This window comes from Sturnus vulgaris, chromosome 3, assembly GCF_052056855.1.
Source record: "Sturnus vulgaris isolate bStuVul1 chromosome 3, bStuVul1.hap1, whole genome shotgun sequence".
Classification (NCBI taxonomy): Eukaryota; Metazoa; Chordata; class Aves; order Passeriformes; family Sturnidae; genus Sturnus; species Sturnus vulgaris.
Window position 1 is genome coordinate 11,225,256 of NC_142245.1, and position 21,598 is coordinate 11,246,853.

Below are 21,598 nucleotides of genomic sequence, written 5' to 3' on the forward strand. Positions count from 1 at the left end.
CCACCTTACATTTAAGGTCAACAGTGCCAATATTTCTGACGGGCACCCCAAATCACAAGAGGAATCATGCCCTATTTCCTGAAAAAGCCAGAACGAAAGAACAAAATTAATTGCAAAATATTTGAAACTCCAAAGAGCATCCCTCACCAAGAGAGCTTTACATAAATGCTTTGCTGAGCTGCTGTAACATACCCAAACTGACACCATAAGATGGACGGCAGAAAGCAAAGAGATTTCCACTTTCAGAAAAATACAATACTTGGAATTTATTCTGAGCACCCCAAAATGGAACATACAAAGCATATTAAGAAGACAGACAGCTCAATGCTCAGGTGGAAACAGTGTTCTGCACCTTTAATGTCCAAGACATTTAAGGAGCAAGCAAACACCTCTGGAGGGCTTCCCATTATTAAAGGCATTTCTCTCCTCTGGACTGGCAACTGAAGCTAGTAGAAGCAACTGAAGGCTAGTAGATATTTAGTTTTTAGAGGGCTAAAAGACATAGCGTTAGGAGAACAGCATCCCACTTCCAGCACTTGATTAGGAAGCTAAACTTGAATCTCAAATGATCAGTTCTTTCCCTGTTTGAAATTAAGAGGAACATTCCAGTTGAATATTTAAATCTAGGTAAGTAACTGGACATTTTTAAACTAAGCTTGTCCTTGTAAAAGTTGAAAAAATGGTTGGGAAGTTATATGTTAATGCTGTGGGTACTTCAAAGGTTTGACTAGCCTGCGTGTAAAATTCCTTTTTAAAAGAGATATTCTAGAACAGCTATGAGAGCCAGCCCTCCTTTTTATTATCTATACTTCATGGTAACAAAAACATCTTAGCAGGAGTTCAAAGTTCTTTACTGAAATACCAAGGCTGATGCCTAGGTAGAAAAAATGTTGAGAAAACCTGGGCTGAATACAGGTAGCAGCATCATGCTGCTAATAAAACAGATTCTGTTCCTGTATACTGGTATATACAGTGCACAAATATAAATTACCTTCTAGGAAATTACCTCCTTTTTCAGTCCATCTATCACTATATCTGGTACACTTCCACAAACATATTTTACTGTACATGGGAAGCAGTGTGCAAATAGAAGATAGTGAATTCTGAAAGTTTAAAATCTGCTCATTCCAAAAATGAGTATGCAAGTTTGGGTTTTCTTTTCCTTCAAAGTGCTTTTTGATGTTAATTTAAACATTTACTATCACTGAAATGAAAGCATTTCATTTTCATGTTAAAATTCCATTCTGTATGATACATAAAGGTGAAGTAACTTAAAAAATCAAAGCATTCTGTTCTGATAAAAAAGACCTGTTTTAAAGTGTTTATAAAAGGTTAAGGAGATTTCATCAAAATCATTATGGTTCCCTGGAGCTGATCTGTATGGCTGACTGGAGAGCTTTTCTGGAAGAATAATCAGAATATTTAGCTTCAGCTCCATACACCTGCGAAAAATACAACAGCTGAGGTAGAAGGAGAAAGAAGGCTATGAAAGCTCACAGTAGAGGCCACAAAAGTCTCCTGCACTTTGGATATATCCTCAGAGTCAGAGCTCTGAAAGCTCAAATTCTGTCTGGGTTTATGCAATTGTTTTAAAAAGCAGATTTACATTTAAAAAAACATTTTAACAGTTTTTTAAAAAATAGATTTACATTGTATCTAACATCTTTACCAACTGGGTGATCAGGTATTTACATAATCCAGAGTTTGGTAACAGATCTGGCTGTCCAGGAAAAGGCCCTTCCCCCACACTGGATACATTACTCTATGCCTCAAAAACATGCAGGGAAAAAAAAAATCTAAATATGCAGATTAGTTACAACTTGAAATCCATCCTGGTGTGCTATCCATTACCATCCTTTGCAGTCTACAGCCTAATTAGCCTCTAACTCTCTCCATGAAATCAGGCTACTTTTCTTCCTTTTATTTCAATATCAACCATTAAAGTCAAATACAGTCAAATATTGATCTTGATACTCTTCCATTAAGGATTGGCCTAAGCAATTTTAAAGATATCTGGAAGCATATAACAGATATTTGCTATTTATTTTCCACATAAGGTTAGTTTCTAGAACCTCTTGGCATGAAGCAATATTGTATATAGTAACCTTTTAAAGCTGGTGTATTCAAGTTTGACTATAAGCAATTGCAATTAGTATAATAATGACCAGACTTATGGACAAAGTCATGACTAAGATTATTCCACTATTTCCACAGTTATCCCAGTAATCTTTGAGGAACTCGGGTATTTTACGGTTCTGTGTTGCTTTGAAAGTAAAACCAGTGCGAGACTCCAAGTCAGTAATACAATTTAATAGGAGAAAAGAGAAAAAATGAAATACATGCAATAATATAAAAGAAACAACCACCAACACAGTCAGAAATACAATCTGACACCCTGTCAGTCAGGGTGTTGGTAGCAGCCCGTATAAATGGTGGCTGCAGTCCTCCTGGATGACGGATGTGGTTCTGTTGAAGCAGTGCTCCTGTAGAAGGTGCAGTTTTCCTCCGAAGATCCAGCGATGATGTGGAAAAGGTCCGACTTTCCTCTGGGATCCAGTAGAAAGGTCTGCCCTCGAGTCCCAAACCCCAGTTTTTTATCTAGGTAGGAAAGGCTTGGCTCCTGCCCCTGGCTGGGGCATCTCCCAATGGGATGATGTAATCTTATCAGTCACACAATAGGACTTAATGGCCCATTAACAGAATATATCTTCTGGAGGAAGGATGGGTTGTGAATAGATAACGATGATCATCCCCGATCTTATCAGATGGCACATCAGCAGAGGATATCTCCCACAGAGATAAGGATCACCACCCCTCCCACATTTTAACAGATGGTGATAGAATACACATTTTTGCATTGTACCCCAGGACATAATCCACCCCTTATTCTATTACCATCTACATCACACCTAAACCAATACCCTCTTACAAATATATAATACGAAATGAAACCTTACATACAGTTCTCACTAAAAATTAGGTCTCCTTGCGGTACACAACGGGTTTCCCCATCTTTCTGCATTACCCACCAAGTGCAACCAGGTCCTTGAGCAAAAACAATCCCACGGATTGGTTTGCCTTTGCCTGTGGTGGGATTAATCCAAACAGTCTTTCCTAAAATACCTTTCATGTGTACCACAGGGACCTTGTCCCCATCCACTGTGTGCAGGGGTTCAGAGTGGGCAGGACCGGCTCGGTTGACGGACCCTCGGGTGTTAACCATCCAGGTGGCTTTGGCCAAGGTCATTTCCCAATTTTTGAAGGTTCCACCACCAAGTGCTTTCAAAGTAGTCTTAAGGAGTCCATTACACCGTTCAACTTTCCCGGCAGCTGGTGCATGATAAGTCATATGATATATCCATTTAATATCATGTTCTTTGGCCCAGGTGTTGATAAGGCCGTTCTTGAAATGGGTTCCGTTGTCTGATTCAATTCTCTCAGGGGTACCATGCCTCCAAAGGACTTGTTTTTCTAGGCCCAAGATGGTGTTCCGGGCAGTGGCATGAGGCACAGGGTAGGTCTCTAACCATCCAGTAGTTGCTTCCACCATGGTCAGTACATAGCGTTTGCCCTGGCGGGTTTGGGGAAGGGTGATGTAGTCAATTTGCCAGGCCTCCCCATACCTGTACTTCGACCATCGTCCACCATACCACAGAGGCTTCACCTGCTTGGCCTGTTTGATTGCGGCACAGGTCTTGCAGTCGTGGATGACCTGTGAGATACTGTCCATGGTAAGGTCCACCCCTCGGTCACGGGCCCATTGGTATGTTGCATCTCTCCCCTGATGACCAGAGGCATCATGGGCCCATCGAGCCAGGAACAACTCTCCCTTGTGCTGCCAGTCTAGATCCACCTGTGATACTTTCACTTTGGCAGCTCGGTCCACCTGCTCGTTGTTGTGATGTTCTTCATTAGCCCAGCTTTTGGGTACATGTGCATCCACGTGTCGAACCTTTATGGTCAATTTCTCTACTCGGGCAGCAATGTCCTGCCAAATCTCAGCTGCCCATATGGGTTTCCCTCTGTGCTGCCAGTTGGCCTTTTTCCAGCGATCCAGCCATCCCCACAGAGCATTAGCTACCATCCATGAGTCAGTGTAGAGATAGAGCCTTGGCCACTTCTCTCGTTCAGCAATATCCAAAGCCAACTGGATGGCTTTTAGCTCTGCGACCTGACTCGATCCACCTTGTCCCTCGGTAGCTTGTGCAACTTGTCGTGTGGGGCTCCATACTGCAGCTTTCCATTTCCGGTTAGTGCCTACAATTTGGCAGGAACCATCAGTGAAGAGGGCATATCGTCTTTCAGTCTCCGGTAGCTCATTATATGGTGGGGCTTCCTCAGCACGTGCCACTTGCTCCTCTTCTTCTTCAGAAGACAATCCAAAAGTCTCACCTTCAGGCCAGTTTGTAATTATTTCCAGAATCCCAGGGCAATTTGGATTCCCAATACGGGCGCGCTGAGTGATGAGAGCAATCCACTTGCTCCATGTGGTGTCAGTGGCGTGATGTGTGGAAGGCACCTTTCCCTTGAACATCCAGCCCAGCACTGGTAGTCGGGGTGCCAGGAGGAGTTGTGTTTCTGTGCCAATCACCTCTGAGGCAGCTTGAACTCCTTCATAGGCGGCCAAGATCTCCTTCTCTGTGGGAGTGTAGTTGGCTTCAGATCCTTTGTAGCTTCTGCTCCAGAATCCCAGTGGTTGACCCCGAGTCTCACCAGGCACCTTCTGCCACAGGCTCCAGGACAGACCATGGTTCCCGGCTGCAGAGTAGAGCACGTTCTTCACATCTGGTCCCGTCCTGACTGGGCCAAGGGCTACTGCATGAGCAATCTCTTGCTTGATCTGGGCGAAGGCTTGCTGCTGCTCCGGGCCCCAGTGGAAATCGTTCTTCTTCTGAGAAAATGATCTCCAGCACGGCCAATTCCCTCAGGCATCGGATACCTTGTTCTATTGTGCTCCATTTTCCTTGGTGCACCTGAAGATCTTCTTTACAAAGGTATCTGTCCTTCACACTTGTCAGCAGTCGCCACCAGAGGCTGAGAGTTTCTTGGGTTCTCCCAATCCCCTGGTCAATGACCACATCCCGGGACAGAGATCCCAGTTGCCTGGCCTCACTTCCATCCAGAATGGTGTCATTGGCTGCAGCGTCCCAGATGCGGAGCAGCCAGGTCAAGATGGACTCATTTGTCTGGTGGGTGAATTCCCTCCGCAGGTCACGCAGCTCACCCAGGGATAGAGAGCGAGTGATGATCTCTGGCTCTGTCACTTCTGCTGGGTGCGAAGGTCCTGCCACGTCCTCGTCAGTCACTATGCGAACTGATTTGCTCTTTGATTTCTTCTTCTGAACGGGGGCAACTGCTACTGGTCTAGGCTGTTCTGGCTCAGTGATGGTTTGTGTGGAGATGCTGATGGTGCTTCTGTCTTTTTCCTCCTCTGTGGCAGTCTGCGTAGACACGGACACTGTTGCTTTTTGTTTGGTTCTTCTCCTCTTTGTGACATTCTGTGCAGTTGTGGACGAAGTTGATTTGTTTCTTTTTTCCTCTTCCTCAAGAATGTACATCAATACGCCATGTAGTGTTTTGTTTCTAAGCATGTTGTAGGCTGTAAAGGCTGTGCAGAGGAGACAAAGCAGAACTAACAACAATATTATGCTGTCCTTAGCATCCAGCGGGAACTCAACATTTCCAAAAACTACTGTATCAGGCCGGAAAGATTGGAAAAAATCATCCTTTACCCCTCCCTCTCCCCAAGGGCTGGGTGTGATTGTTAAAACTCCAGATGTAGCAACCTAGACTAGGACAAGCAAACAAAGTCAAGTATATATTCCGGATTATGTTCATTGCCTCAGAGGTTATCATGCAGTAGACATAATAGGCCAGTAAAGCAATTTTTATACCATATCCTGGTCTACACAGGAGCATTACAGCTGGCAGATAGTTCCCCATGTGTGGAAAAATATAGAGAGCAAGATATAAAACCCATGTAAGCATGTTGAGAATCATGGTGAAAACAAAATTGTAATACTGACTTTCCTCAGTACCCTTCGTGCCCCACGTTGGGCGCCAATTAATGTGTTGCTTTGAAAGTAAAACCAGTGCGAGACTCCAAGTCAGTAATACAATTTAATAGGAGAAAAGAGAAAAAATGAAATACATGCAATAATATAAAAGAAACAACCACCAACACAGTCAGAAATACAATCTGACACCCTGTCAGTCAGGGTGTTGGTAGCAGTCCCTATGAATGGTGGCTGCAGTCCTCCTGGATGACAGATGTGGTTCTGTTGAAGCAGTGCTCCTGTAGAAGGTGCAGTTTTCCTCCGAAGATCCAGCGATGATGTGGAAAAGGTCCGACTTTCCTCTGGGATCCCAAACCCCAGTTTTTTATCTAGGTAGGAAAGGCTTGGCTCCTGCCCCTGGCTGGGGCATCTCCCAATGGGATGATGTAATCTTATCAGTCACACAATAGGACTTAATGGCCCATTAACAGAATATATCTTCTGGAGGAAGGATGGGTTGTGAATAGATAACGATGATCATCCCCGATCTTATCAGATGGCACATCAGCAGAGGATATCTCCCACAGAGATAAGGATCACCACCCCTCCCACATTTTAACAGATGGTGATAGAATACACATTTTTGCATTGTACCCCAGGACAGGTTCACATGGTTTTTCACACTGGATCAATTAAACCTAGAGGGGGAAACCCAGGACAACAGCTTAGAGAGGCAATACCTGAAAGATTATGTGATCCAGCACTGTGAATTGTGAATAATTAATAGCAGAAACCAAGCACTTTTCAGGAAGAATCTAAACTCTGCAGTAAATCCTTGAAATCAATGAACATATACATATTAGAAACTAGACATCAGGGAAAGGGCCTAAAATATCAAGCTTTGATGAGGATTTTGCACTGAGATCTGTGAATACCACAAGCAATGAATGAAACTTCCAATTCTGAGGGACTCCTGCTACCAAGCCAGTAACATCTTGGCCACAACCAAATGGAGGGGACAGGTAGCTCACAGCAGGATTTACATTCCCACTGTCAGCTACTCCAGGAAATCTCTCTTGATTTGGAGCTAAAGCAAAGGAAATAATAGTGAAATGAACCGTGCAAATAATGAAGTGAAATGAATACAGATCTCCTGTACATAAAGACTCCAAAGTGTCATCAGCAGTATCTGCTCTGTAATGCTGCAGCTGTAAAACTGGAATTGTTATGGAGTAAAATTCCTATTCTGGCAACAGCAGGCTCAGCGTGTGCCATGGAACAACAATGCACTCAGCCTGGTGGCTCAGGTTCTTTTTGTAAGACAAAAGCAAAGCTTCCTGCCTTCAAAAAAAAAAAACAATTAAGTAAGATAACTAATTACTGGATAGCACTTTAACATTCAACTGAGGAGGATTATTTAGAATTAGAAATGGGCCTACTTACTGCCTTGATGTATAAATATTGTCCATTACAAGGCACGACTTTCAGAATCTCAGGAATTACAAGCACTTCATTACTTGCAGTATTTGTATAAGAGTACTGGTGAAAAATATATACAAGCAAAACCAGAATTACAAATACAAAAAAAGCAAGTAGAGCAAAACATTTTATATCCACCTGTCTCCTCCTTTTCTTCATATTTGCAGCCTCTTTGTGGTTATTAATAACACTTTCTGAAGCAAAGATGAAATGTATTTAACTCTCTTCCTGAAGGATGTGGACCAGAAATTAACTTTTAAAAATTCAGTGATCAACTAAATGCAGGGAAGAAAAACTCTTTCAATAAAAGAGGCTTAACTGAAAGCAAAATAGACTTGATGAACTTAGGGTCTTTCCCAACCTTAACAATCCATGATTCTATGAAAATGGCTAGCGTGTACCATTTGGTATGGAAAGAAGGAGGAAAAGTTTCATATTGCCCACAGTTTTAGCACCAATACATCTGAGGTATCTTAGCTGCTCTCAGGCTACTGCTGAACCACAGAAGTTGAGGTGTAATTATTACTGAAATAAAAATAAGTAAGCTAAATTAATGGTTCTCTGCACTCTCGTACAGTCTTTCCCCAGAAAGAAAACAGAGTGACTCCGTGCTGCTGGGAGGAAGGGCTGTAAACACGCAGCTACAATTCTCCCCTGCCAGTCCCAGGCATTGCTCCTGAGAGATGCCATTCCCTGGTACTGAAAGGGAGAAAAACACAGTCCACTGCTGAGCCCTCAACTGCTCTGAGAAGGAAAAGTCAGGTATAAAGCAGCCTGTTCCTCAGAGATACCTGATCTAGGATGGGGCAGCACACATGGTTCCCATCCCATCTTGTCTACTTGACAGAGAAAATCAAACGGCCCTTCTTTCTTGGTCTTGCCTTGAACAATATGTACAGTGAAACCAGTTGCAGTTTTGCCTATCACAAAGCAAAGGAAATCAATATCAGCTGCCAAGCTGTGCAGAAGTTTAAAGAAAAGCCACAGAAAGACTAAAATCAGATACTCTTCCTCATTCTAAAACTGCGGCAACCGAAACCACCTTGGGCAGAGCTAACACTGAAAACAACAGCATCTCCTGACCAGAAAAGCCCATCTAGCAAAGGTATTATGAAGCAACAATAAATTCTTAAGAAAATATCCTAGCCAAATAAAGCTGCCAGTGGCATCAATACTCTATCTGGCTCTCAGGGAGAGGTCCAGCATTCACGGCCTATCACTAGTTTCAAGAGGTAATATACAATAGAAAAATAAAGATGAACATTGGTTCCATGGCTTACCTTTAACATCAAATTTCATTGGCTCCTAATCTTCAACATCACATTTTACTGCCTGGCTACAGAGCTCTGCATACATTATGGTGCCCACAAAAAGCTTAAGAACAACCTGGATTGCCCTCTCTTGTTTTAATGGGAACTATCTCTGCCCAGTCTTCCCATACTGCCTTTTACACTGTTTCACATAGTACAGAATCCCTACAGTATACTGCTGGCTTTTGTGCATCATTTCCAATGATTTCTCCCTAGTACTGTAATATTCTAAAACCAGTTTACTTTAATCTTTTGTTAAGGTTCCTCTCCCAAGTTACTAATGGGGACAAGTCTGCAACAACTTTCTTTTGAGCAAAATAATTTATAAATACAAGTGAAGGGCAATTTATAGCAAGTTACTGCCTTCTTTGGTCACCAAAACTCAGCATAAATGGATGTGTCAGTGAATGCTGATTCACAGAAAGCCCTCATTCAGCCAGGCTAACAAAGACCCTCCCCAGAACTCCTTGCCTGCCTTAGTATGAATTTGTGGCCATAGATGTGAGAGTTCAAACAAACACTGGTGCTAAAGGAAAAAATATATACCCATATCCCAAATAATAATTTTAATATAATTTTTTATTTTTTAAAGTATAACACAAAACATCTTTCCCCAAGGGTCCAAGCACTGCCCAAGCATCCCTCCTGACTTTGAAAAGAAACATAAATTGACATAGGTGAGCTCTTTCATCCCATTACTGCTCAGTAATTAGACCAACAGAAAATATGACCTAAATCCAGTACAAAAAACATGTATCCACAGGCCTCACACCTTCAGTTACCATTGTAAGTGAAGCGCAACGAAGTACCTCGCAGCAGAAATTAGAAACCTTTTCATCCCAGTTTCACCAAATGCACTGAGGATGCTTATAAATATTCAATATAACTTTTTAAACTCTAATTTTCCCTCACCTCAATTAGCATTAGAAACCATTTTACCTTTAAATACACAGCCTGGTCTGAAGTCAAAAGCCCTCATTCACTTTAGGGACGAGGGCCATGTAAGAGAAGAGCCAGCTAGAAACACAGGCAGCCTCAGGCACCGAAATGATACAGAACAAAGCACGAACATGAAAGGATTAATTCAAACATTGGCAGAGAAATGTGAAATAGCACAGTGGACTAAAGCTGCACCAGAGATCACTCAACATGAAATCCAGTCCACTGTGTCCCCACGGCCCCTGGCAAGGATTTCACACTTTCTCATTTGTGTGCTATAATTACTTCAAAGGCTCAAAATAAGGATCTCAGGTGGAGCCACGGTTCTGTGCAAGCTCCAAACAGCCACAAAGATGATTCAGTCTTCCTTGCTCAGTTCTCATTGTACCTGTGTCTTAGCCAGCTGCCTCCACCAAAATCTAATCTGCTCCTCTTGGCACATCTGGCAGGTGCAGGTGTTATAGCCATAGCTTCAGCAGTCCCAAAAGGTAAATTTTGTATTAAAACATCATCAGATCATCCTCATGAAATCAATTCATTAACACAAAGTGAAACATTCTCTTACAAAGTAATTTGTAAATGCCTGACTTAGACATTTTTCGTGTGGTTTTAGCTCTGTTTCATATAAAGCGCCAACCATCTCTTAAAGGAACAAGTGGTGGCAGTAAGAAGAGACCAAGAAAAAGTAGAGAGGTACAAAAGTCAATGGAAATATTGTAATACACATGATAACAAGGCCACATGTTACTCTTATTTAGAAGAGTGGTTATTCTGTGAGAATACAGCAACCCTGCTTTAAAAGTTCTATTACATCTTCTCAAGTCAGCAGAAGTAGTTTCCAATGGTTTCTGAAAGGTTTCCCCACCCCCACAGCGAAATATCTTTTCCTCTGCAAACAGTGTAAAGTCAAAAGTGATGTCCAAAGACCTTGCAGAATATATGCCTTTGGATTTTATTTTATCCAAAAGGATAAAACAAAGCCTTTAGCCTAGTCCCTCTTGCATGCAGCAAGAACAAGGTTAAACAGTCTCCTCAGTAGCACATGAGGTATTTAATAAAAACCTGGAAGTAAATGAAAGAAACTGAATCAGTTGTGGACTGCTATTACACTTACATGTCCAATCTGTCCACGTGGAATTCATCTGAATGCCCTGTACAATTCACGGCAAAAGAAAAAGAAGCCCTTTCAAAGCATGATTTATCTCACTTATCTGATGTGATAAAATGTTAAAATACAAGAAGATCTGAGCCCTAGGAGCTCTTTCACTCTGAAGTCTGTAAGAGAAGCACTGCTGTTCAGGTACATCAAATCTGATATTAAATGGCTATTGTCATTTTCTCATCAGTTTTGCTGTTACATTACCCCACCCAGTGCTTCCAAGCACTTACAGAACACTGCTCCATTGGTTTGGTTACAAGTTTGTGATATATGGAATTTGATCTGCAATTGAATGAATCACACAGGTGTAAGGTTTTACTGTATCTGTATCACTGTTAAGTTTGTCACTGAAGAGCTCCATCTGCAAGCCCATAAAGTCATACAAGTCATCTGTGACAATACTCTGGATTTGCTGATAGTTTTATCAGTGAATTGGAGAAGCCATTTGGCACTTTAAAAACGGTTATGGGAATGGATCTGTGCAGTTTAGAGAATTTTATCTGTTACTCCCCAGTCACTGTAAACAGCATTATCAATTCTACCACATGCCCTATTGAAAGCAAGATACTTCACAGATTTCGAGGAGAATGCTGTTGCTTATACACCAGCCCTCAAATTAGACTGTCTAGGTTATCCAGATTGCAATTACCTGGAGTAGGTGATTATTATTGTTTGGCTGGCAGGCTGAAGTGAAGGCTGAGCAATCATCATTATGTCCTCTTACATAAATGTTGTGTGCGTGTGTGTGTGCGCAAGAGGAGCGCCCTCAGTTAAGCCCTGGGCACCAGAAAAAATTCTGGAGTTCAGCACCGAAAAAGTTACTGGGAGCATCTACCAATTGTGTTGTCATTTTTAGCAGCAACAAATGACCACTGGGAAAAGGAGACAACCTCTCCAATCATTCAGCTACACAACTCCATAACAACCTCACAAACAACAGATAAACATACACATCATTTAGAATAATTAAGTAAATATTATTTCATCAGAAGGTGAATCAATTAAATCTTATTAAAGCAAGTATGTGTAATACAAAATATTTTTTTACACAAATTGGGAGAATTTTACCATCCCATTAAAACAATACAAAAACACCTCCAATCCCTTAAAACAAAACAAAAGAACAACAAACGAACAAAACAAAAGAAAATAAACATACAGTCCCTCCCCCCTAAACCTAAACAAACAAAAATGAGAAAAGAAGCCAAACAGAAATCAGACCGCAGACATTCTTTAGAGACAGTTGGTCAGTACTTGACTCAGTTAATTAACCATAACTCATTTAGTCTGAAGCAGACAGTGCTGTAAGGATAAAGGGGAGGGGGGGGAAGGATGGTAAACCAGAAGTGGCTTTGCCAGTTCTACATTTTATTGACAATGATGAATAAAATTTTGGCTATGTCTTTCTCCTGATTGGAGCAATGGAGCTCGTCAAGGTATCCTGTCACTTTTTTGACGTTCTGCTGTGTTTTCAAAGCATCTCTCAAGATGTTAATATTCTGTAAAAGTTTTCACACCTCAAACGACCTTCTCTCCAAGATCATTCAACCCATGACCATTTCCTTTGCTATTTCCCTCTCTGGTCTTGCTTCACATGGTAGCAACTCTGCTCTGGGACAGAGCCAGAACTAAATCTCCAAAGATATGAGTTTCAGTATCTTCTTATATTAGGAGAATCTTGGGCAATTAGAGCTGTAATATTCTTCTTTCAGTTGCTTCCCATGTAAAATGGCATACTCTTATACGTACTAGTTTAGTTATTTTATCTATTGATAGGATTCATTTAATTAATGGTTGCACAGCACCGTAGACTGTGACATAAAACTCTCAAATGTAAAATTCCAAGCGCGATTGCAAACACGTTAATGGGTATATCTACACACATAATATATCTATGTGCAATCAGGCACCTCCTTAGCAACATATATTTGTTAAATGTTGTAATATATTTACGCAATATAAGATGGAAATCTCTTCTTCCTATCAGTATATCTTCCTCAGAGAAAACCCATAAACATTTTGATTCTAATTAGTCTGTGAATTTAAATGACCACGGTAAACTTCTGAGACAGACCAATATTGTTGACAGCAGTTAGCACTGCTTACAAAAAGCCACTTTGCCTCACTCCTGATTTACAGCCCATCTCTCCTTTTAAGCATGTAACCAAACAGGTTGACTACTATTGTCACACAGGAGCCTGGAGTCACATCAGCTCCAGAAACAGATAAAAGCCATGAGCTAAAGTTTGCAATTTAAAAAACAACATTAAGATGCAGTGTGCCCCAGACACCAATTACCGATACTTAAACCTCATGGATGAAGGGGCAAGACATTGCTAAACTGAAATCCTGATTTTCAGTAAGGCACTTCAGCATTATTTTTAAGTCTGTGTTCACATAAACATGTGTGCAAGTGCTCAGCTCATGCAGCATCTAAAAGCAGAGTCAGGAACTCAAGCTTGAATGAAGTAGAGCTATAGGAGCAACTCAGAGCAAAATTAGTTGGTTACTGACAAGAGCTACTCAAGAAAGCACAGATGTAAATTACTCTAATGCAAGGATGCTAGCTCTTACCGACACTTTAAGAAGATCTGACTTCTCGCAATTCAAAACCTTTACTCTTCCATTTTTACTCCGTGTCTGTTTAATGCTAGGCTGCCAAGCAAGAGCTGATAGACAGAAAGCGCTTCACAGAGAGGTTTCTTTTATTACACCACACTGAAAAAATCTTCCAGTTGCCACAGAAGCAGTCAGTTCCTTGAGAAAAATATGTGCTTTGTGGGAGATAAACCGATGGGTAACATTTAGAAATAAAACTGTGACATTAAAGGACAGAAGGACAGGAGGGTCATACTGTTTCTTCTTTCATTTTTTAACATAAGGTAGTAGGCTTGAGAAAAGCAGGGGAAGGAAGCTTCAAGAAAAACATTTTCAGCAGAGCCAAGAAAAAAAGAACATTTTGGAACACTGCTGTTTTCCTTATTTTTGTAAGGTTTCTTGATTCTGCTGGCAGGAAGCCATAGACAATAATCTTCACAAGATCAGGTCAGAGGCAAATCCTTTGCTCATGCCTCTACAACCTGGAAAGAGCTCCTGTTAGTTCTTCACACAACAGCATAATGGTCACTTCACAACAAGGAGCAACTGCTCTGAGTGGGGTCAAGAGCTCTGTGGTAGAGGGAAGACAAAGGATGACTTAAACCTAGCAATAATGATGAGAAAGGAAAGCAAACAGCAACATCACCTCTTACCCTTCCTCCCAGGGCCTCCCTCACTGACCTTTCAGGCAGCTGTGAAATAAGTCTTTTACTGCCAATTAATAAATGATGGAAGTTTACTGCTGGCAGAATTTGTTTTCCATCCAGCATATGCTTATATGTTATCTTGCTCCTATGACATTAGTCAAGCAAGGAAAATATAGGGTTTTAATTAATCACTCAGCGTTTTAGCCTTTAAAGACTGAAAAACTGGTTTCTCTAGCAAGGTATAATATATTTAACATGAATAATATATGTTCAGTTAGAAGGGGGGAAAAGGATTTAATGAGAAAAAAATCCACTTGCTTTTCTGACATAGTTCTATTCTGAACTACATCTTAATTGTAGGAGAAACTGAATAGTTTCACAGTTAAGAGATGAAAAGTACATTTGCCTGTAAAGTTTGGGAGTTTTAATGGCAATATGAAAAATAATACGGAAATGCTGTCAAGATGATGGTGTCATAATCCACGACCACCATTCCATACATGTTAGCAGCCAATTCTTCCAAATTCTTTCCAAATTCTGAACTGACAGTTCCACTTTACAACTGGCTCAAAATAACTTCTAAGTAGCTAAATTCAGTTGAAACACAGTTCTAAAATTAATCGATACAGGGAGGCATCCCATGGGACTGATGGGAATCCAACAGTCATGGTTATAGCTGATTCACCATATCTTGGCTGCAGCTAAAAGCCTTAAAAAGAAGCTCTTGCTGCACTTGGTGTTGCACAGTAGGTGACAGAGACAGTACTCACCCACAGAGCAGATTTCAGAATCACACTCCTCCGTTTCACTGGCTTTTCATAAAGGATGAGTAGGTAGAAAGAAGTCATCAGGAAAGGAGAGGCTATATTCCATCTCTTTTACTGTCCATATAAGGAAGAGATTTACCTCTCTGGCTCTAGTTTGGTATCAAACAATTATCTGAAAGAGCACATTTCTCTACATCATCACAATCATATTTAAACATCTATTTTCTAGGTTTCAGGTTTTCACAGATTGGTTCTTTGGAGAAAGCCGTTCTGACATATTACCAACTTATTCACCTGGTAAACAAATAATCTAGTTCAGTCACAAGTGTCTGGGACACATTTGCCACTGGTTTGATGTAAACACCAAGGTCACTATTTCCATTTGCTTTCTGTGGACAAAGTAGTCAAAAATTGAACATTTGCACAGAAGTTTTGTTTGAGAAGGTAGGTAATACAGGACAATGTCCCAGTTCACTCTTTGTGAAAGAGCTATCACTACTCTATTCATTTATTTACAATCAGTCTATATTTTATATAAATGGAGAGAGTTGCCAAGCTTGTAATTTCATTTTTAAGTCCAAGCTCCTGCTACTTGCTGAACACAGCCAGTGCAGCTGAGTTACACTGCTGAGCTACTGTCATAAATCTATGAGCAAACTATATTTCAAACTGCATGATAAACTGTGTGTTGTGGCCACTCAGAATTTCACACTGCACACACCGAATTCAGCTCTCTCTGGAACAGTGCTTTCTGTTGCAAAACACGGCCTGAGCCTGCTGAGCTGAAATCAAATCTTTGCTTTTTCAGCGAACTCATGAGAGTTAAATGCAGAGCTCACCTTGATTTACAAGAGCAACACACTAAACTTTGACAAATACTTGAGCAGTTCAGCTTCCTCCTGCCAGAGGCCATGGAAGTGTCGGGCTGCTCACTGCAATATTTACAGCCACCACGCAGCAGCATCCTGTAGAGACCTGACCCATTTAATTATCTGAAAAAGTTGGAAAGGGAAAAAAAAAAAGAAATAAAGAAGAACACGGCTTCTGATGACTAGAATAACACTGCAGGACAAAAGTAAATTTTACACCTATTAACTGCACTGAATTTGCTACTACTGCTCACACAGAAACTACTCACCCATTCTGTGGACTGGAACTGCACAAAAGGGTTTCCCAGCTATAATATTTTAGTAAGAACTGGCAGAATTTATCATTCATTTAACAATTTGGCTTGATTTCCAGCTCAGAGAATTTTCTGTCTGGAAATGGACATTTCTCAGAGCTTACTAATGGAAACTATCTACTGGATAAATTCTACCTATGTTTCAGCAACTTTACAACTGCTTTATTACAAGTGTTTGAGACTTGAGTTGCATGTATCAATTTTAATTGAACAAGTCCATAGATGGATGAGGTCAAGGGTCACACGCAAACTTCTTTTTAGCTTCACTAAGCAGTAAGTATTACCAGCATAACTATTCCAGGAAGTCTAGAAGCTCTTATGTTGTTGCTTTAGCTTGGTTTTGTTTGTTTGTTTTATTGAAATCAACATGGTCTTACTGTTGAAAGCCCCAGTGGAAATTAAATTTCTGCTAATATGGTTCTGACTCGGAATGAGTTAAACATGCCAGTACTCCTACACTGCAATTGGTTTGTTTCCTCACTTTAACCACATCAGTATAGTTACAACAGTGAAAGTTTTCCTAAGAGTTGGTAGGGTCTTACATCTTGTCAGCTGTCATGTTTTGTGAAGAAGATAGAAGGCTATCTTTCACTTTCACACAACAGTTGGATTTTCAAAAAGATAACACAAATTCAAACACCTCTAGTTCTTTTCTGAAGGAGCCAAGCAGCAGACTCAGTGTCTGGGACCATTTGCCTGCTAACAAACAAATGCCAAGGATGCCACAGGATCTCAGAAGGAAGCATTTCAAGCTGGAAGTGAATTGATAATTTCTTTAGGTCTAAGACTGCAATCTGGATTTAAACTCACAAACTGCCCTCCCTCATTTGCAGTACCCTAAACCATCTGGGTCTGGTTAGGCATGATACTAAGATCTGTCCATCCAGCCTGATGCAAAAACCCAAGTCTTCAGAGAAGGGGACTCTTGCAATAAACAGTTTTCCCCTTGCTGCACAGCTCTGCAGACGAAGGTCAGAGGACAGATTCAATTCTGGGCATGTTAACATAGGTGCCCATATTGTCTCTCAGTAAGGGAGCTCAGACGGCTTTCAGCATTTGAAAAGCCTCCCTAGAAGAATGAGAGCTTTCAGTAGGACCACGGACAGAGCTACAGTATATGGGATCCCAAACGTCAAACATACAGAGGCAATTCACATACCCGTACGGAAGAGTCATCCTCAAGAAAGCTAACTGGGCAGAAGGAAGGAGACCCCAGACTGACTGATGGGGCTAGGTGGCAAGAGATAGGCTAGTACAGAGCACACGTTCAGTCCTGATATGCTGGGATCACAGCACTCAGGGAATGCTGTCCACTTCTTACATGTTTTCTCCTTGACACTGGCAAAACTAAATATAATGTAAATGAAAACCAATAATTGTACATTCCCCATTAGACTGCAACATTAAAAAAAAAAAACAAAAACCAAAACAAGTGAAAAAAAGAACTGCACTGGTGATGCAGTTCCTGGGTCTCTACCACATGTTTTATTTTGCAAAGGGGTCCAAACAATATGGAATAAATAGAATTATAAATGCAGGCAGCTTTATAAACAGCCAGAATTCCGTAAGTCTGTTTACTGAGCTGTAGTTCAGGAAACAAAACAAAAATCTGTAAAGGTAAGGTTTAATCTGCATGTTTTGCCAAGAAACGATTACACCACATATTTAAAACAGTAATGAATCAATTACAGTCGGGATCTACAGTAGGGGACACTGACCTTATTGTTTTACACTCAAGTGTAAAATCTGACAAGGTAATTAATTTATAGTTCAAACAGAACACTCACCACCAACAAACAGTCTGAGTCTCTGCTAGAGAAGAAGCTTTACAGAAAATTGGTTACAGATGTGCTTGAACCTGTGGTTTACAGATCTTCTCGATAATTTACAGCTTTCGTGTGCATAATTGATTACATTTAATTAACAAGGATTTTTTTTTTATTGTTCCAAGTTAGTCAGTGTTTGCTTCTGGAGCTGTTTATGCATCCAAAGCAGAACACAAAGTACTAAAAAAAAAAAAAAAAAAAAAGCAAGGTAAACACCTATTTTCCAGATTTAGAGGTTGATCAGCACAGGAGGGCATTTTAAGGTTTTAGTATGTGAAATGAATGAATGAAATCTTCGGAATCCCTGACAGAAATCCCAGCAAAGCACTCCCAAGGCTGCAACTTATTATCCTGCCTCTTGGTCTGCCTTCCATGTCATATCAACTCCCAGCTCACAGGCTCCCAGCCTAAATGCAGGAAAATGGGTTGCTGCAGTAAGAAATATAGCTTCTTCATCTGTTAAGTTTTGCTTTCATAAGTCTGTATTTATTCAATGTAAAGGAATAAAGAAAACAAACAAGAAAACCTGAATGCTCACAGTGTTTCACCAAAAAATTACTGGTTGGTTTCACAAAGCCTAGTCCTCAACCAGCAGCCTCCTAAGCAAAAAACAGGCAGCAAAGAAGTCACAGCTGTGAGAGGTAGACTGAGTTTTGCAAGATTTAAAGGGATAAGGTGATACAACAAGGAAAAAAATAGATCAGCTTTAGGCAACATAAACATAAAATTCTCCATGTTTTCAAGTCCATATTTTCTTATTTTAAAATCTGAGGCCACTGAATGTGAATTATTTAAAACCCTTCACCTCAATGCTACTAGAGGCAGAATATTTAGCCTTTTAGTTATGGTGGCATTTCGTGGATTGTCTTGCTGTTGTTGATGAAATGGAAAGAGATGCCTAAACTCTGATCTCCACATAGATGTTTCTAAATGCATCTTCCAACTCTCCTTGTTAGAAATTAATTGAGAATTGCAAGTCAAGGTCAGAAAGCAGCTTTTTTCAGCTTGCATTAAGAAATGTATTCTGGTGACAGCCATGCCAAGAGGCAAATTAATCAAATGGGGAAAAAAAAACCAATTGAAACCAAAAACTTGTTCTTTTTTGCAGTTCATACAATATTAGGGGGCATTCTCACAACTCCTGAATGTTCAAAGATGGTAAGACTAACCATTTTAAGAAAAAAAAATGTTTTATCACAGCATCTGTTTCACCAAAAATACAAAGAATCAATTTTAGCAAAAAAAATGGATTGAAAATTGCAAATTTTAAAAATAAAAATCAAAGAGCACAATCAGCATTACAAAGATGTCTGTATTCAGGATTAATTCAGGGAAGATTAAAGGAAAACTGACTACTGGTTTTGACACATTAGGATCCTAGACCTAAACAAAAGCATCTGTTTATGTAAGCACCAAGCCTTCTTAACCAATTCATCAAGCACTGAATTTAAAGACCACATTTAGCCTACCTGATGTCTTGTAGTGGTCTCAGAATAATGGTAGGAAGCATGGCCAAAGAATCCATTAGAAAGTGCATCATGCAGTCCATAACATTAATCTTAAAGGCAATGCTTTCTCATGCACTTCTACAGAAATCTGCTGTTAAGTAAATGTAATATGCACTTGCTCAGAGATTGCTTGTTATTGAGGAAAAAAAGATATGTGCACTAAAAATACATAATTTAAAAAACAGCTCCCATAAAGTCATGTTAAAAGAGATCTGTGATACCCTAACAGGCATAAAATAAATCTTTCTCATACACATCTTAAATTCCCACACAATAAAAAAAGAGGACTCTGCTCTTGTGTTCTTACTGGGAAAGTCCTTGCACTGAAATAAAGGTGATTCTTTTCAGTCCACAGCTCTTATCCAATAGGGGGAAAGTTAACTGGATTTGTTTTAAGTAAATAACTCAATATATCATCCAAACAGCATGTGTCATTTAAGTATCTAAAAGACCACTTCTCCTTGTGATGTAATGGGGGGGGTGGTATTTTTTTAATGTTTCATTAGACAGTATATCCAAATATCTACACACAGTACTTTCCCTCGAGAGTTTCCCACTAACAGCTCCGTGCTTCCCTTCATACGGCCACATTCAACTTCCTGCACTGTCGGCATCGCCATGAAAGCTGAGTCTGCAGACTGTGAGCTGCTAGACAAGCCTGATGATAGCAAAACACACAGGAGATTCTTCAGCAGCACTGAAGAGCCACTGGCATAAATGGCACAAGCTTCTATTAGTGGCCAATTATCACCACCCAAACCCCGTTAAGAACAGAGATTGCTATCAACCTCTCACAGACTATCCTCCAACACATCCAATAAAGTGTCAAACCCTACCAACTTTTCCTCTTCCCTAAAATTACTGCCTTGCAGAAAGCAGAGTGCTATTTCCTCTTACAGCTGGGGAGGAGGGGTGGGAAGGTTCCTAGCTTTTCAGGGACTGGGGCAGTACAACCCAGAAAACTCTGTGTACTGAGTACGGGACTCACTGCCCCACATGAGCGCACACAAACACGCCATGGCTCTGCTGGGCTTCATTCCTAGAGACATCCGTGTCCACAGTCCCCCCGTGGCTTGTCCTGGAAAGCAAGTACTCTCCTTTCTCTTGCACATCCGAGGGACTTCCCTCCAGCTCTCTCCTCAGATGATCTACAAGGCTGATTTCCATGAAGAAGCTGTATGTCTCCTAACGGGGCTGAGGAATCTTGGGGAGAAGCATGGTACAGAGAAGAGGATTCTTACAGGCCAGAAGCTGCATTTCTCCATCCTACAAAATCCTCTCTCTCTCTTCGTCTCTTCCCCACTTGGACCACAGGATCATTTGAAAGCATCTAGCAAAAGACATAAGAAATTGAGCTATGCAGGAATGTACCCTCCTATCCTCACAAGGCTTTATCAGTCAGATAACCCCAGGATAGGAGAAAGGGAGCACAATAAGGAAGACTAGAAGAGGAAAACTGTTGACCAAAAAGCTGTATCTAAATCTCATATAACAAAACCTAATCCTCACAATTAATCCTTTCCCAAATGTATCAGCAGCCCATCTCTGTCACTATCACGACAAGGCTGTGAGCCTAAAACAAAAGCATCTTATCAGAACAGGAATTAGCTGTGGTCACAGCAACAATGATCTTGTCCTCATTTCTCTAACAAGCTCCCACTGGAGTTGAAACGAGGCAATCTGAGGGAGTCTCACTTGATACGCCTTTTTAATTTTTATTTTTAAATCGAGGTTTAAAGCCATTTCATTCATCCAAGTTCAGGGTGCTATTATCATTCATTTCCTTGGATACAGGACCAGGCTGTCATTGCATAACCGCCAGGAAAAGAAAAAAAACAAACAAGCAGCAGGAACATTTACAGCCTGCTTTCCTTTCACACGCCTCCAAGCAAGTCTACCAGGAACTGTATTGACCAGGGCACTCTATCAGCCTCTCCCTGTTTTCACCCCAGGTCTTACTGTCTCCTAAATTATTTAGAGGTCTAATTATTATTTGAATGGGAGAGATTTCTAGCAGAGGTGGACACTCTAGGAGCCGGGAGGGAACCTGCCACTCTGGCTACGTTTGATTTCCTAGAACCTCAGGAGCAAAAACAACCTCCAATGGCACTTGAAGTTTCCCAGCTTACATTCCTTAGCGAAAAGCATTCATTGCTTATCATGGGATCATCCTATTTCTCTAGGAC

The 21,598-nt window shown here is 40.8% G+C and overlaps 1 protein-coding gene across 3 annotated transcripts in view; it reads right to left on the reverse strand.

The window, feature by feature from the left end:
* PCSK2 (proprotein convertase subtilisin/kexin type 2) overlaps positions 1 to 21,598 on the reverse strand; it is a 139,352-nt gene that overhangs the window by 95,090 nt on the left and 22,664 nt on the right. The window contains exon 2 of one of the 3 annotated variants that reach the window (XM_088160993.1): positions 20,654 to 20,742. The exons of the other annotated variants lie outside the window; for them this stretch is intronic. Within the exon in view, the coding sequence (XP_088017119.1) occupies positions 20,654 to 20,677 (24 nt within the window). The 5' untranslated portion in view covers positions 20,678 to 20,742. The remainder of the gene's footprint in view (positions 1 to 20,653; positions 20,743 to 21,598) is intronic. 3 annotated transcript variants of the gene reach the window in all.